Source organism: Phaenicophaeus curvirostris, chromosome 7, assembly GCF_032191515.1.
Source record: "Phaenicophaeus curvirostris isolate KB17595 chromosome 7, BPBGC_Pcur_1.0, whole genome shotgun sequence".
Lineage (NCBI taxonomy): Eukaryota > Metazoa > Chordata > Aves > Cuculiformes > Cuculidae > Phaenicophaeus > Phaenicophaeus curvirostris.
The window spans coordinates 28,798,366-28,814,049 of record NC_091398.1 but is presented as its reverse complement, the minus strand read 5'-3'; the positions used below and the strand labels follow the sequence as shown (position 1 = coordinate 28,814,049).

Below are 15,684 nucleotides of genomic sequence, written 5' to 3'. Positions count from 1 at the left end.
TACAACACATCGACAAACACACATACTTACAAGGCGAAATGTCTCTGTATCTATTTTTGGAAATGTTTTGAGGTAATCTGGCACAAGACATGGTCATTCCAGGCTTTTTCCTATACAATTGCTAAAAGATGAAACTGATGGTCAGACCACAATAGATGCAGAAGGCCCCTTAATATATTATTTGCCTAAAAATACTTTTCTGAACATAAATTACTGAGCAACAGTAGCAGTAACATACATGCAAGTAGCTACACTGCAGCTGTTCCACTTCTCCTCACCCTCCTCATATTCCTCTGTACATGAATAACTATGTAGAGCAATAACTATGTTTTTTCTGCACAGAATCTCCTTTCAGAGGTTCTCGCTTTCCCATGGCTTAGCTATGTACCGCCACAACCGCTGTGCTGCAAGCAGCATCAGTGAAATGATACAGGTTCGATAAAAAGCACTTTAAAAACTTTCAAATATTGAATAATTTAAATAAGTTTTAGAGCAAACTCCTAAAGGAGATGAATAAACATGAATGAGGTGGCCTTAAAGTTGTCTGAGAGACTGACAATGAATGGTTAAGGGACAGATTTTAAATAATTTCAATAAAATATTTTCTCTCTATATATAAAAGTGCATTTCATAAAGAACAGTATATACATCTATTTGATAAATATATGTTGTAATACATAATGTTAGTTCTCTGTTTGGCAAGGAATTAACAAAACTCATACTGCTGTGTTTTACAAACCTACTACTTCCTGCCTTAAGTCACTTGATCTCATGCATTGAAGACGGAATACTATCAAGGCATAAGGTATTGCTAAAGATACTACTGCTATCAGCAGCATAGGACACCTCAGGAAATAAACCGTTCTTTTGAAATATGCCATAAAAAAAAAAATCAACTACTTATAGAAGAAATTGTTACATTAACCCTTAAGGTTGTGTTTTCTATCTTCCCTCGGTGAGATTGTCCACTAAGTGTCAACAGCTCGGCTGTCATTCAGTTTCCACAGTAAATTAGATATGAAATGAAGGTCTGAGCACAGAATATATATTTTGCTATACATTTTTCAGTCTTCGTATGAATGAAAGCCTTTTATTACCATAGGTCCCTGATAACCACAAAAAGCTTTAAGTAATCAGTACAGCTACTTACAACAAATAACACAGAACAATCCTAATAATAGTCTTCAGTGTTATAAGTTTGCACACACTGTTTCAATACGGGATCGGATTACTTTTTGTTATTTTTCTTTTGAGGGTGTAAATCAATTGTTTGGCTAAAAGATACTAGACCTACTGAAATTTAACATATCTGCTCTGCTGAAAATAATTACTATCCCAAAAGACATGGAACTTGCACCTAGCTACAAGTGACATGATGCTCACATCAAACTGAGCCAAAACAGTTCCAGTGATGAGCCCCTCTGCTAACTGAATCATGGATTCCCTTAGAGCGTTATCATCTTGATGGACGCCATCAAGTGGAGATTTCTCAGGGATGTACTGGAAGTCAGGTTCGCTCTCCAGCTTCTCTTCCACAACATCATAGACAGCTATAACAAAGAAAGGTATGAATGATCTGACTGAACGTGCTGTTTTGCAAGTACAGTTATCTCCAAGTCATTTATTTAAAAACAGAAAAAAAAATTCCACGTTTATTAACATACTGATTTTAATCCCTATCAGCAAGGGCAGGAAGCCTTCAGTGATCATAATCCATGACAAAACACATTATTTTGGTTTAATAGTACATCACTGACTGCTAAAATTTTGATCAAAACTCACACCTTGTCTGATGTAAATCCCTAATTTCAGATTCTCACATCATGCCTCTGAAGTGATTATAGCTGCATTTTTATTTTTTTCCATTCACTTTGAACTGATTCTAAGCTTCAGTAATCAGCACAAGATGTTCAGACCACCTGAGAGAATGGCACTGCCCAGAGAATGCACTGTCTATTCTACCTAATAGAGACACGCTGTTCAAAAGCCTGTTTTAAATGATAACCCATGACCATGATGGAGGGAACTGGCGACTCCTCCCTTCTACAACTCAAATATTTTTATCCAGAATACAACGGTAATCAACACACAAGTGGAAACTGCTTTAGTAAATTTGTAAACAAAGCTAACAATTCTATCTGAAAAAGAAAGCTGCAAGAGAGCACACGCACAGAGTGAGAGCAAGTGAGGAGTACAAATAAGAAAAATTGGTTTTGAGGTGGCAGAGTTGCTCGCCTAAAGTAATTTCAATTGTTTTGGTTATACACCTTAATTTTTCATTTTATTCGGTCTTTTGGGGGTTTGCTGGTTTTCTTTTTTTCCTGTGCAACTGCATTATAACTGGGATGTGCAGCAGAATTAAATTCAGCAACCATCTGCTGGCAATGTTCCAATAGCATACTTCACGAATATATTGTACAAGCTGTGACTTAGACTGTATTTTTAGCACTTTATTCTACTAAGCCTCCTCAAGTAGACATGTTACCATTTGTTCCTGGAAGATTTTGCATCTATTGACCTCCAAAAGTCATCCAAACACTGGATGTTTTGTAAGAGGTTGGTTTTTATTTGTTTCTTTGTATTTCATTTTTATTTTCCTTAAGGCAATAACAGCAACCTCAGAAATCACATTCCATATCCACATAGCTTTCTGGATGTTTTTATCAATAAGTGTGAGAACAAAATTTAAATTAGTTCCCTATTAGAAGTAATCCTTCTCTGACTTTCCTATTAATTTTCAGCACTTAGTTATGCACAGCTCCTTACAGCATTGGTCAACATTTGTAAAATATGTTGTACTGTTGCAATTAGAATCGTAGAATCATAGAACAACCAGGTTGGAAGAGACCCACAGGATCATCGAGTCCAACCATTCCTATCAAACGCTAAACCATGCCCCTCAGCACCTCGTCCACCCGTGCCTTAAACACCTCCAGGGAAGGTGACTCAACCCCCTCCCTGGGCAGCCTCTGCCAGTGTCCAATGACCCTTTCTGTGAAAAATTTTTTCCTAATGTCCAGCCTAAATCTCCCCTGGTGGAGCTTGAGGCCATTCCCTCTTGTCCTGTCCCCTGTCACTTGGGAGAAGAGGCCAGCACCCTCCTCTCTACAACCTCCTTTCAGGTAGTTGTAGAGAGCAATGAGGTCTCCCCTCAGCCTCCTCTTCTCCAGGCTAAACAACCCCAGCTCTCTCAGCCGCTCCTCATAAGGCCTGTTCTCCAGTCCCTTCACCAGCTTTGTTGCTCTTCTCTGGACTCGCTCCAGAGCCTCAACATCCTTCTTGTGGTGAGGGGCCCAGAACTGAACACAGGATTCGAGGAGCGGTCTCACCAGTGCCGAGTACAGAAGGAGAAGAACCTCCCTGGACCTGCTGGTCACGCTGTTTCTGATACAAGCCAAGATGCCATTGGCCTTCTTGGTCACCTTTTCAAGGAAGGGAGTTCTTTCTTACAAAGTTGGTAAGCATTCCATCTCAGGACACAAAACAGAGGTTAGAAAATGAAAGAAAGGTGTGGATTATTATTACACACAAACCACTCACCATTGGGTCGAACTAGGAGCACAAGTTCCCCTGAGTGTCTCTCACAGCTAGCTTTAATAAACATAACAACTTGATCATGGGTATGTTCTGCAATATCCCTGCCATTAATCAGTACAACCTGGTCCCCTTCATTCAAACGAGGGACACAGAGATCAGCCTGTAAGGTGGGGGGAAAAAAAAATATGTCTGTAAAACAAGCCATTTCTCACCTTAAAATAGCAACTTAAAGTATCTATACTTAGGGACTTTTCCTAACAGTGTAATTGCTATGGTTGCTGTATTGTATTCGAATGACACATTTAAGTGTTAAGACAGTGCCACTGACATGAACAAATCTATTTGCAGCTGAGAGGTGACTGTCATTGCAAGATGTCTTTTGCCAGCTGTTACTCCACTCCTCTGGTTGAAGTAGAAAGCTCTTCTGTTTGAATCACATTTTGTATTGGCAATTAAAAAGCAGGATGTTCTTCTCTTTGAAGGGAAGGGAGTAACATAGCAAAGCCTTGTTCAAATCAATTTCACAGGCTTAACTACTTGAAATATCACTGTAATGACAAGAGTAAGCCAAGGACCGAAGACAATGCACAAATCCCAGTAATCCCCAAAAAAAGAATCAGGTAATAAAAATCATAATTACAAAACAGTGTAAATACCGTTGCAGAGAAGGAAGAGCACATATCATCACCAAAAGATTATTTCCTTAGAGAGTGGATGTTTAAAGCATTCAGTCAAAATTATTTATGTTATTTAGTATTTCATAGACAATAATTAACAGGAACAAGAACAATACTCTTGCCAAACATTTAAATGTCAGCAAATAAACAGTTCACTCTAGTTTAAAAGCTACAAACAGACCTGACTCCAGCCAGCTGAACACCAGGTCAGTATTATTGGCAATCACCTGACAAAATATTGTGCCTAGTTTGAATGCAGTATTGATAGTCACTAAACACCAGTAACAACAATCAGACCTGATGAATGATTCATGATGTCTGATTTTAATCTAAAACTTGTCTTTATTCAGCTACATCTGTCACTAAAATAAGAGAAATTTGTTATTTTATTTATTTTGAATGTACTAAAAGACTCCTTCAATACATAATTCATGTGAAATTATATAAATGCCCACGTTTAAAAAGAGTAATATAAAATGCATTTTTTGGGTGACATGGCTCAAGAAGCACTGCATACTGAATATCTGCAACCCCCCATCATTTTCAGAGAATTAGGTTTTGTTTCATTAAGGAAAAAGAGCTTTGGAAATTGAAGGACTGTAAAAATATTTTATGTAGCCCCATCAAATTCTTACTGCACGTAATTTGCTTTGTTAGGATGTTATACCACAAACTCATTTTCCTAGGCAGTTATGAAATAGTTTACATTTTTGAATACATACTTCAAGATACACAGATATTGCTACCAAGATTGGGGTTTTGATAACTTACAGGTGTTCCTGGAGCTACCCTGGACACTATTACTGGCATCTTCTGATCGTATCCACCCTTTAAAAACAAATTAAATTAGTAATAAATCATGAATGTCAGAAAAAAATATTAATAGATAAGAAGGGAACAGATGTCCTCTTACCTTTACATTGAAGCCAAACCTTCCATTTTCATCTGGTTTCATTCTGATCATAACAAGATTGTCATGGGGGACACCACCATTAGGCTAGTAAACATAAATGATATTATATTAGTGACATTAATAAATTTCATTCATAATTAGACTTAGAGGATATTGTATGCAATAATTTTGCAGGTTCCTCATCAAGTAATTGCTCCCGGACACTTGAGAAAATACCAAGTAACACTGCAAATGTCTTATCTTGGGGTTTGCATAGAAGGGAAAAGTTACACATTTAAAAGCTTTGAACAAAATTAAGATAAAAGTGTGTTTTGCCAAAGCAAGCTCAATAGAATCAGAAAAGACTAAGAAAAACAGTTTACTAACATATCAACAGTTTAGAAAATGGAAACTCCTTAAATAAGACCACAGTGAAAATGAGTAAGAATGTAATATGATGAAAAAATAAGGCAGTCAAAGGCATACTTTAGCAGCAATATGAAGTAAGGACAGATTTGGCAGCAAAATCTTGGTTCCATATCCCCTATTCAATTTTCAGTGTAGTGGAGTATGGCTGACATGCTCTGCACTGATCAAGGTCTGACTATTTTAGCTGCTTTCTTCCTGGTTTCATTCTGATCACACCACCTTTGTTAAAGAAACTACCAATAAAATGGGGAATGCTAGACATTTTTTTTAATCTGGAGAAAGCAACAATTGAAGTGATTTTTAGTTTGTTGACATCAATATTTCACAAACTGAACATCAGCTGGTATTTCTATGGTTTCTATTGTGATGATGTGAAGTATTATTGAAGAAATTTGTTTCAAGAAAGTTTTCAATGCTATTACAGACAAAGTGTAAGACTCTTACTGAGAAAGGAAGAAGGAAAAAAACTTATTAAAGCAAATATTTCTATATATAAGAAACTTCAAAACTTGCACGTTCAATAGGTCAAAGAAATCTGATTAACTTGGCTCATAAACGTTAACCAAATAACAGAGGCTTTGAGCTTTTGGTTAAAACACCTCTCCCCAAATTCATTCACAGTAGTGTAAAAATGAAAAATTTTGGAATGCAGAGGAAAGTACCAGTATAAGGTATGCTAGTGAGAAGGAAGGGTGCTTAGGAAGCCTGGTCACATGCAAATCATTTTGGCCACCATTCACTGGCACGGGAGCCTCAGGTTCCTGTGCAGAATGAGCAACCACCAAGCACTCACTTGCAGCACTTGGCAGCATTCGTGGCACTGCATTCCCCAGACATGCAGGGAATAATTTCCTGTTTTAACAGGCTATTTTGAGCAGAAATTTATAATGAAAAATCAGAAGAGAACACTGTATAGCATCATTAACCTGTCTGACTGAAGGTCTGACTGCTGGTCACACCTATTTTCAAATACTTCCGGACATTCTCAAACTGGATACTTAGGGACTGCAAATGGAGTGAAAAGTTATAATTCTCATACCTGTCCTACTACCTTTCTAAATAGACTCTTCATATATAAATCAGAAAAAAAGGAAATTCAACAGATAAGTGAAGTCAAAATGGTGCGAGGCTTTCATTAAAATATTTGAGAAGAAACATAAGAGTGGTGAAGGAACCTGAAGTGCTTTCTAGTCAGAAAAGCAACTTCAATGATGTCTGCAATGTCTTCTTTAAAACTGATGGTTAATGACTTCTCAAAAAAGAGGTTAGTTCAGAGTTTCTCCATGTGTTCAAAATGTTTGGGTACCCATACCAATGCAGTCATTTGATGACAACTGACAAAAGACCACTCAAGCAGGTGATAAAAATAGCGGGAACTAGCAAAGACACAGTATGTATAGTGGAAATGCTGCAATGTAATCCACAAACACAACAACCCACTGAAACATGTCAGAACCAAGCTCATGAAAAGCAGGACTATCATTCTGACAAAAATCAGAATCGTTAAATTGGATGCAGAAACTTACTGTTGATTTTTCAGGTGATGCAGGAACGTCAAATGTTTCATTAATATGGTTATCCAGTTCTTGCTGTGAGTGTGAATGATGAATTTGGTTCCAACTGTTCTTTTTAAATTGTTTGGGTGGTAACGCAGGAGGCTGCCCATCTAGAGGAGTCTCTTGAGATCTAAATACCAAAATAGAAGCATCAAGTGGAGTGATCATGAGATATTGACAGCTCCTGCAGGGCTCCAAATAAACTGAAAACGGTAGAAGGAACTCTACAGTTTGAGAGCTGAGTATCTCTATGTATTTTTAGAATCTCAAAAGTGTACTGTGGTGGAATATATTGGCAGTGTACATTTGCACATGTTATTGCTTTGTCCTTCACAAGCAGTTATACACAGAACCAATTAGTTTATCTTTTACACTACTTGTTAAAAGAAATGTTTGAGTACTTTTGATCCACTTTATACTAGAATGTTACACAAGTCACTGTATTTTTAGTCTATATTCTCACTATAAAAAATTATTTCTAAAATAGCACTCAAATGTTTTTCCCAGTAGGTGAATCAATTAGCCTGCATCTTGCCTGCAATATATTTCTTAAAAACAGATACAAGCAGTATAAAGTGCTCCCAAACTAGTTTTTGATCTTAAAACAGGAGGAGTGCAAGTTGAAGACAGCTCAACTGCCCCCCTGCATTTATTTGAAAAGCCCATTAGAGATGACAATGCAAAATTTCAATTATTCAATTTAAAATTTTATGTATAAATTTCAAGAGAATTTTGATTTTTTTCCCCATCTCGAACATAGTCCTGTTTGAAACATGCACAGCTTTAAAACATTGGTAAAGCTGTCATCCATTGCATGTGTTTTTTAGTCAAGTTACATCACTATTACTGAAGATGAAACAGCAGAAAGTTCTGTTTCAGATCTGTAAACGCGCTACTGTGGATTAATAAAAATGTTCTCTGTGTTTATGCATAACATGGATAATTTCCTTTATTAGTACTTCTGGAACAAAAGCTTAACTCTGTAATTTGTATTAGATAAATATATGATTCATCTGTCATTATATGGCTCTATATTTAAAGAACACTTTGAGAGGCCCAAGAGGGCAGTTAGCACATACGTCCCATTAACTTAGTTTGAATGCCATTTCCTAAATACCAGCGAGGATACGCACCTTCCTCCTCATGAACCACATTAAAAGCTACGATTTAGTAATTTAACGCCTTATGAAAACAACCCCCTGATACTAGTGGCAAATCCAAAAACCACCAAGAATGACATTTCAGGTTACAGCTAAATCTAAAGAGAACAGTACCACCAAAGATGGGTGTCTCCATTCTTTCTTCCACCCACACCCACGGCCCTTTCCTCTGAGGCACTCCGGTGTTCCTCCCTTGGCTAAGGCAGCTTACCAAGCAAGAAAATAATGCAGTGACTTTTTGGACAAACCTAGGTAAGCTCTGCTGGTTCAACAAGGTGAAGTGGTTCATCACAGGATCCACCACCATGCGGGGAGCAAAGTGCAGTTTCAGAGTTTCAGAAACAGGACACTGCCCCTTCCGTTATCAGCAAGCTGTAGCGGTAACTCACAGTACAACATCCTCTAAAAAGCCCAGTAACCACAACAGCGATACTACTGTATTTAATCGGTCTCGCCATAGTAAACTGTTAGCAGGGTAAGACTCAGTAGGAGAATGCATAACATCTCAAGGTGTTGCAGACAAACATCAAATTCCATGCTGTCGAATTAAAGAAAGGCAGACGCCACATACTTGTTTCAAAAAAAAGAACCTAAGCGTCAGATCACAATTGCCTGTAATGATTTCAAATAAAGAATGACCCTCTTTCAAAAAGCATGAGAACTGAATGGGAAATGCAACACTTCAAAAGAACACACATTTCCCACTTCAGTTTTGAAATATGTAGTCAATTTTCTTAGAAAACAAAGTATTGGTTATGTTTTTTCAACAACATATGAAAACAGCACATTCGAAAATATCCTGAAAATATTAGTTCTTGTTTTGCTTAATTTCAACTTTCAGAAAATACTTCTTTTTCATGAAGGGTTAAGAATTAAAAAAGCAGTTATTATTCAGTGTTTGAATAATATCTCATGAATATCTGAATGCATTAAATAATATCAGAAGACTCTCATGTTGAAAACACACTAAGAAATAAAAATAATATAACTTAATACTTTTCAATGCAAGCAACAGCATATCAGCCTTATATTTCACTTCTCAGGATAAGTGGCTCTTATAAATTCTTTTTTGTGGAGAAAGAAAATAATATGGTGAATGCCAACATCTGCAGAATTAATTTTCCAGAATTATTTAGACATTAACTTACAAAGGTCACCACAGCTTTTTAACTACCTATGTAGTTATTCATTCAACTCTGGCCAGTACAGATTATTCAGCCTTTTAATTGAAGGGCAATACAGCTATGTACTTTACTGCGAACAACTACTCCTGAGTGCTTTAATCTGAATTGAAAAGAAACTGAAAGCATGAATAGAGACACAAATAAGTCAGTTCAATAAAAATAAAAGATGGGATTTTATGTTTGACTAGCTGTTTGCACATACATATCAACAAACACAAATAAATTCCTACCAAACATACAGTCTTGTAGAAAAGATTTGAAAAGTTACTTAAATGAGCATTTTGGAAGCAGCAGTGCAGGTACTGTAATCTATTACCATAATGAATTGTGAGAACTAACAATCAAGCCTTGGGCAAAAACTTCATTGCTTTATACTTGCCCAGTCAGCTTTGAATTTCCTTATGAATGCTTAGACAATGGCAGTGAAAGCAGCCTATTCTGCAGGCAAAGCAGCTCTCTGTTGCCGCTTTCAGCAATTTACATAATAATAAAATAACACACAAACGCTGGCACAGACAAGCTTTGAGTATTTTTGCTACAGATATCCGGTCTGATTTTGTAAGACGTTAAACTGAAGTTTCATACATCCCCCCCTCCAATTCATTAAGCAAAATACATATCATGTGCTTTGGGAATTTAAAGTTATAATTACCTCAGGGAACCACAAGCAGAGATCTCTCAATTTAGTTTTGAATAGCATATGCAGATGAAGAAAAAAAATATGGAATTAAGGGTTTTATTAGCTAAGCTATAAAAGCCTTCTAAACCGCACTGGAACTCTAACATCTTTTGCTATGTTCACTCCAAATTAAAAAAACAACATAAATCTACTGACCATCAGGTTAGCCCATTGGACTTCCTTACATATGCAGATTTGATCAATAAATAAAAAGTCCCAACAAATCAGCAGATTGACTACTTAAATCCTTTCATTCAAAAAGGTCAAATTCTTTCAAGAAATAGCTTCTTGGACTGTAAAACAGTATAATTTTAGATAATATAGCTAATATGAACTTCATAACTACTACCTTCTTTCATAAATCTCAAATCTTGAATCAATAACATCACCTGAAACTGTCACAAGACCCTAATAAGGTTATTATATTTTTGACAACCAATGTTCTTGTTCCTAAAACTCTCATTCTAGATATCCCCACTGGGAGAGCAAAGTCCATCTTTTAAGTTTCCCACGAGGGGAAAAAAACCCAACCCAAAACTAAACCCCAAACTCCGTGATGGAAGAGAAATGGATTTTTACACATAAAAAGTGCAAAATCATGAAAAAGAACAGCCATAGTTGCATAACTAATTTACAAAACCACTTCCTCACTTTAAGGCTCGTTTCTATGGTGACTTACACAAGAGATCAGGTATTAAATAAACAATTCCCACAGGCACTCAGGAACATATTTTACAACTTCACTTAAAGACATACAAATAAAAGAATATTTAAGAACACTGCTTACTTCATGGATCACTCTACTATTCAAGTAAGTGTTTCTCATAACTGACTTCAGCTGGAAGTCCTGAAACAGAAGGAATTCAACCCTGTGTGGCCTTTGTACTGCAAGGCTCTAATATGAGAAAAGATCCACGAGTGTTCCAGTTTTGAGACTCCCTTGCCACATGAATAGGTTAAAAAGGCCCTCAAAACAAGGGAACTTTATATTATTTGGCCCAATTATTGTTTTATACCTCTGAAAATTAAATAAGCAGCTAACTATTGCATCCCATCATAAAAAATGTCTTGTGCTATTTTACAAAATGTTAAAAATTTCATATTCTAAACTGAAGGCACAGTCCAAGCAAGGTCTTACAACTATGCTCAAATACCTTCGCAGAGTAATGTTTCCTAAGACACATCCTTTTTTTTATAAACATGTAATTCTGTATGTACCGTTTTGTAGTTCTCAAAGGGTTTTGAAACTATCTGCCCTGTTCATTGCTAACGGAGGCTATACAAAATGAGACAAGTTCAGCATTACATGCTCAGCTACATGTTACAAGGTACAGTGGCAGGATTGATAAAGTGTATTTCGTGCATCTTCTTCCCCACTTCATCTGTACTCTGGCCACAAGTTCCTGAGTATTTTACATCTTTGAATAACTCAGCATTTTTTTTGTTTGTCAATCTTTCTGTACTTAACACAGAATAACAGTTTTTATTGCGCCCACCACAGCACAGTAAACTTAGACTATCAAGAATGATAGTGCATCTTAAAAAATAAAGATCTACTCTATAACGATATACAAAACATACCGAGAACTGCAGAATGCTGGCGTGCTAAAAAGGTATTTTTGCTAAGTAATTTGTAAAGCTCAGCCATACTTCTGTGCCTTGACAAAAAGCAAATTCAGAGGAACTAAAAACATTTATCACAAACCAACGTACTTCAGTTCTACTGAAAAAATAATGTTCACTTCCACATTGAGACACTGACAGTCACGTTACAGCAAACCCACATTTTGGGTGGGTAGGTGGAGGATATATTATAATACTGCACCAGCAATATGTCAAATATAAATCTTTAGCTCTGTATCATTTAACTTTCAATAAGACCTACACTACTACTCCCTAAACAACAGCTACCTTTGCATTAGATATTCTGGGTCTCTCCGAGCCAAACACTTAATGCTAAATCCTTAACGGCAAAGATTTCTGACTTATCTTCAGAAGTCCTGTGTGCTACCATACAGTAACAATCCATAGAACTTACGGTGATGTTTCCAGTATGATGCTATTAGCCTGGGTGGAAGATGGAGATCTGTGATTTACAAATACTTCACTTGGGGAAGTGTGAACTACATGGTCCACTAAATGTCCAACTGATGAGGGTCGTAACCGGGCTCCTTCTTGAGTGAAGGCAGAGTTGCGGCTAAGAGGGAAAGCATTGCAGTGCGGTGTGAAAAGAAGGTTATTATCAATGTACATTTCTCAGACCACCACAAATGAATGCTGAAATAAACATTTCTTCTCAGTGCAAGCCCATGTTCAGATACATATTTTTATTATATCATTTAAGGTGTTAAATATCAATTAAACATGTTATGAGATCAACATGCTGTATTTCCTAGTTTTCTTTTTAAAAAGTTAAAAACTTATTTTCATAAGCACTAAGAGGCTAACACTTTATATTTTTTTTTTTTTAATTAAAGAAACCTCAAAACAGTCCAGTCAATGACAAGAAAAATGAAAACCCAAGACAAGAAATCCTGGCTCATAGCAGAACTTAACCTGGATTCATTAAGATGACATATTATCCTCTGAATCTTCTCCTAGAAATATCATAAGCTCTTCGCAGACAGTCATCATTTCTGCAACCCAGAACTCTCCCATTTGAAAACTAGTATAGTGACAGACATCTTTGTTAAAATGATTTGAAATGTCAATGATTAAGTTGTTATGCTATAAGCGTCATTATCACACAACTTTTACAACAGTTTTTAAATGCTACAGATGTTTACAACAACAGCATTCTGAATAACATGCTGCAATGCCAAAGAATCATAAATCCTTCTGGTTTATGAAATGCAAAACTGGATAATACCAATTCTTAAGCCAGTTGCAGTACACTGAGAAAATTGGTTATTTTCCAGAAGAAACCAAGAATTATTTTTGCTAATTCTCAATACAAACCAGAAGCTCTCTCATGTCAAAGAGTGAGCTTTGAAACAAAACAGAGACAAAAATAAGGGGAATGAACGTGCAAGGATTTCTAAGTAATTTTCCCCAGTGTTTTAAGAAGTGGCATTAACCCAAATCAATTATTTCTAAAATATTGAACAGATTTTATCGTCAGGTTTTTTCTTAGCCAAATGAATAATTTAGTTTTAACTGTGCTTAAGAAAACCCAAACACTCAAATTTAGGGTACTGTGTGTTACATCTTGAACTTTTTATAGGCTAAGTAAGAAGAACCTAAAGTTAAGCCCCAAAGAGTTTCTCTTATCCGGAGCTAAATGTTCCAGAGAACCATCCTGCACAAAAATTGTGAAGTTATTTGTCTCCGTAACACAGTAAACCGTTTATTACACGAACAGGTCATTGAAATTAGAGAAAAACAGTCACCTCTAGGGAGACAAGATTCAATGCTACTTACTGGTTTGGGGTTCCAGGTGGAGACCGTGATGGTAGGCTTTGTGTTTCCAACCTATCATCAGACAGTGAGTTCCTACTCACTACCTCCCAGTCCATCCCACTCATTAATTTACGTGCCAAAGGTTTACTGGGGGATCTAGAAGAATCAAGTAAAATGACCAGCCAAAAATTATATGAGGTAATAACAGAATTACATAAAATTCACAATTCCACAATGAAACTGCAGACGGTCCATCATAGGAAATCAAATTATATGGATAAAAGGAAATGTAACTATGCAGAACTATATATACATGGGCAATTCTGTGTTTTCTCACTTCATTTGCTGTACTTTGTACAAGACCATCAGTAAAATACAGTCATGCGATACTGTTGGCTGGGAGGGAGACAGACCTCAAATACAATCCGACTCCAATAGAATAGTCAGTGAGGTCTGAAATTCAAAATGAAATAACCAAATAAAACAACCAAACTCCTCTAAGTAACACAACTATATAGCCATCTCAGGAAAAACAAAGCAGTGGAAACACCAGCAAAAAAACTTCAAAAGACTTTGAAGAACTGAAAGTGTGGTAACCATCAACATGGCAACAGAGCTGCTGGCTTTGTTTACTCATAAGGGATTGCCATCAAGGTGACATGCTTTCTTCCAGAACATGTTTTGTCTCCTGGAAAGCAGATGTGATCATTCTATTTAAACTTCTTTGTGGGTAACCAAATTTCATTTGGTTTTGTGCCAGAAATGTCCCTCAGATTAAAGATAATTATCACCAGTGTTTTTGTACAGAAGGAACTGTATTTCCTACTTGTTGCCCTTTCTTGATATTGAAGAAACTTTTTCTTCTCATTCTCCAGTCATCCCAGGATACCTACAACGCCCTTCTGCTGTTTCGTTCACCTGTTTCTTCAGCACAAATGAGACTACACTTGCAATCTCTTGTGAAATAGTATATTTACCTTTTATAATGGAAATCATCAAATGAATCATTCAAGAACTGTGGTTGCTTTTTCCTTAGCATCAAACAAGATGATTCAGTAATCCTACAACTAAAGATACCCAGAATTTTGCCCTTTCTTGTACTCAACTGAAAATTCTTTAGCCAACAAAAAAAAAATTCCTTTAAACAATCCTTCAATTTGTCCTGTGCATTTTGTGTTGTTGAGGTTTTACTTTACCTGTGCTACTTTGATCATGCTACACAGTTCAAATTTCTCCTCTATCATTACCCAACCCTCTCTTGTTCCAGCAGTTCCTCAGTTTCACAAGTCTCATGCCATGATCATTTCATTCCCATTTGCCTTTACATTCGCTCTCTAATCTCCAGCTTTGAATCACGAAATGATAACATATTGTTGCATTGGCGTAACTCTCACATTTCTTTCCCCAGCTCCATACAGCCATATCACAAAACGATGTCTGCCTTTGCTGTCCTTGGGACACATGGTTCATCTTATCATTACCACCTTACTGATTTACTGAAAAAATAAGTCCAGAAAGAAGGAACCTTGAGAAATTAAGGAACTACCCACACAGAAATTAAAATTGCATCCTTCTGAAAATGAGAACCTTAGTTTCTAATACCCAGTGAACTTAACATTCGATGCAAGCAACCACCTTAAGCAGACTGTCCTCAGTATTATTAAAAAGTCTACAACAATAACGAACTATCATATCAATCTATCTTCACATGAAGAAGTACCTAAGCCCTACTAATGTCAACAACATTTGTTTGATATTGAAGGAGCAGTGATCTGCATGTGGACCTGGATGTATTTTTGTTTTTACACTCCAAGCAGGCTGAAGACGTATTGCATGCTGCTTCGCTGCTCTAAAGACTTACTAAATCCCAGCTGACAAATTTCAGACACTTAAGCAAAACGGACTATTCTAAATACTATTGCCTCAGGTATTATTTCACTTGGGGAAAAAACCCCAATAGTATACTCATATTTGAAGACAGGGAAAATTATTTAAATTATTTAATTCCTGGGGAAAAGATACCAGTTTCTTAACATGTATTCTAAGCAGCATTAATTTGATTCAAAAGTAATTAGCTTGCTATCATGACAATTAAACCAACATTACAGTTTCTGTAATTTGCTTCAAATGTGAGCAACTCAAACCACCTACATATTCTTCACAGCAAATCA

General features: G+C 36.4%; 1 protein-coding gene across 1 annotated transcript in view; it reads right to left on the bottom strand.

Moving 5' to 3' along the window:
* PTPN4 (protein tyrosine phosphatase non-receptor type 4) overlaps window positions 1–15,684 on the bottom strand; it is a 74,806-nt gene that overhangs the window by 18,454 nt on the left and 40,668 nt on the right. Inside the window, exons 13-20 of the mRNA XM_069861403.1 lie at window positions 13,535–13,669; window positions 12,153–12,311; window positions 7,062–7,221; window positions 5,128–5,211; window positions 4,986–5,042; window positions 3,541–3,697; window positions 1,384–1,550; window positions 31–121 (exon numbers count right to left, since the gene is read on the bottom strand). Coding sequence (XP_069717504.1) covers window positions 31–121; window positions 1,384–1,550; window positions 3,541–3,697; window positions 4,986–5,042; window positions 5,128–5,211; window positions 7,062–7,221; window positions 12,153–12,311; window positions 13,535–13,669 — 1,010 coding nt within the window. The remainder of the gene's footprint in view (window positions 1–30; window positions 122–1,383; window positions 1,551–3,540; window positions 3,698–4,985; window positions 5,043–5,127; window positions 5,212–7,061; window positions 7,222–12,152; window positions 12,312–13,534; window positions 13,670–15,684) is intronic.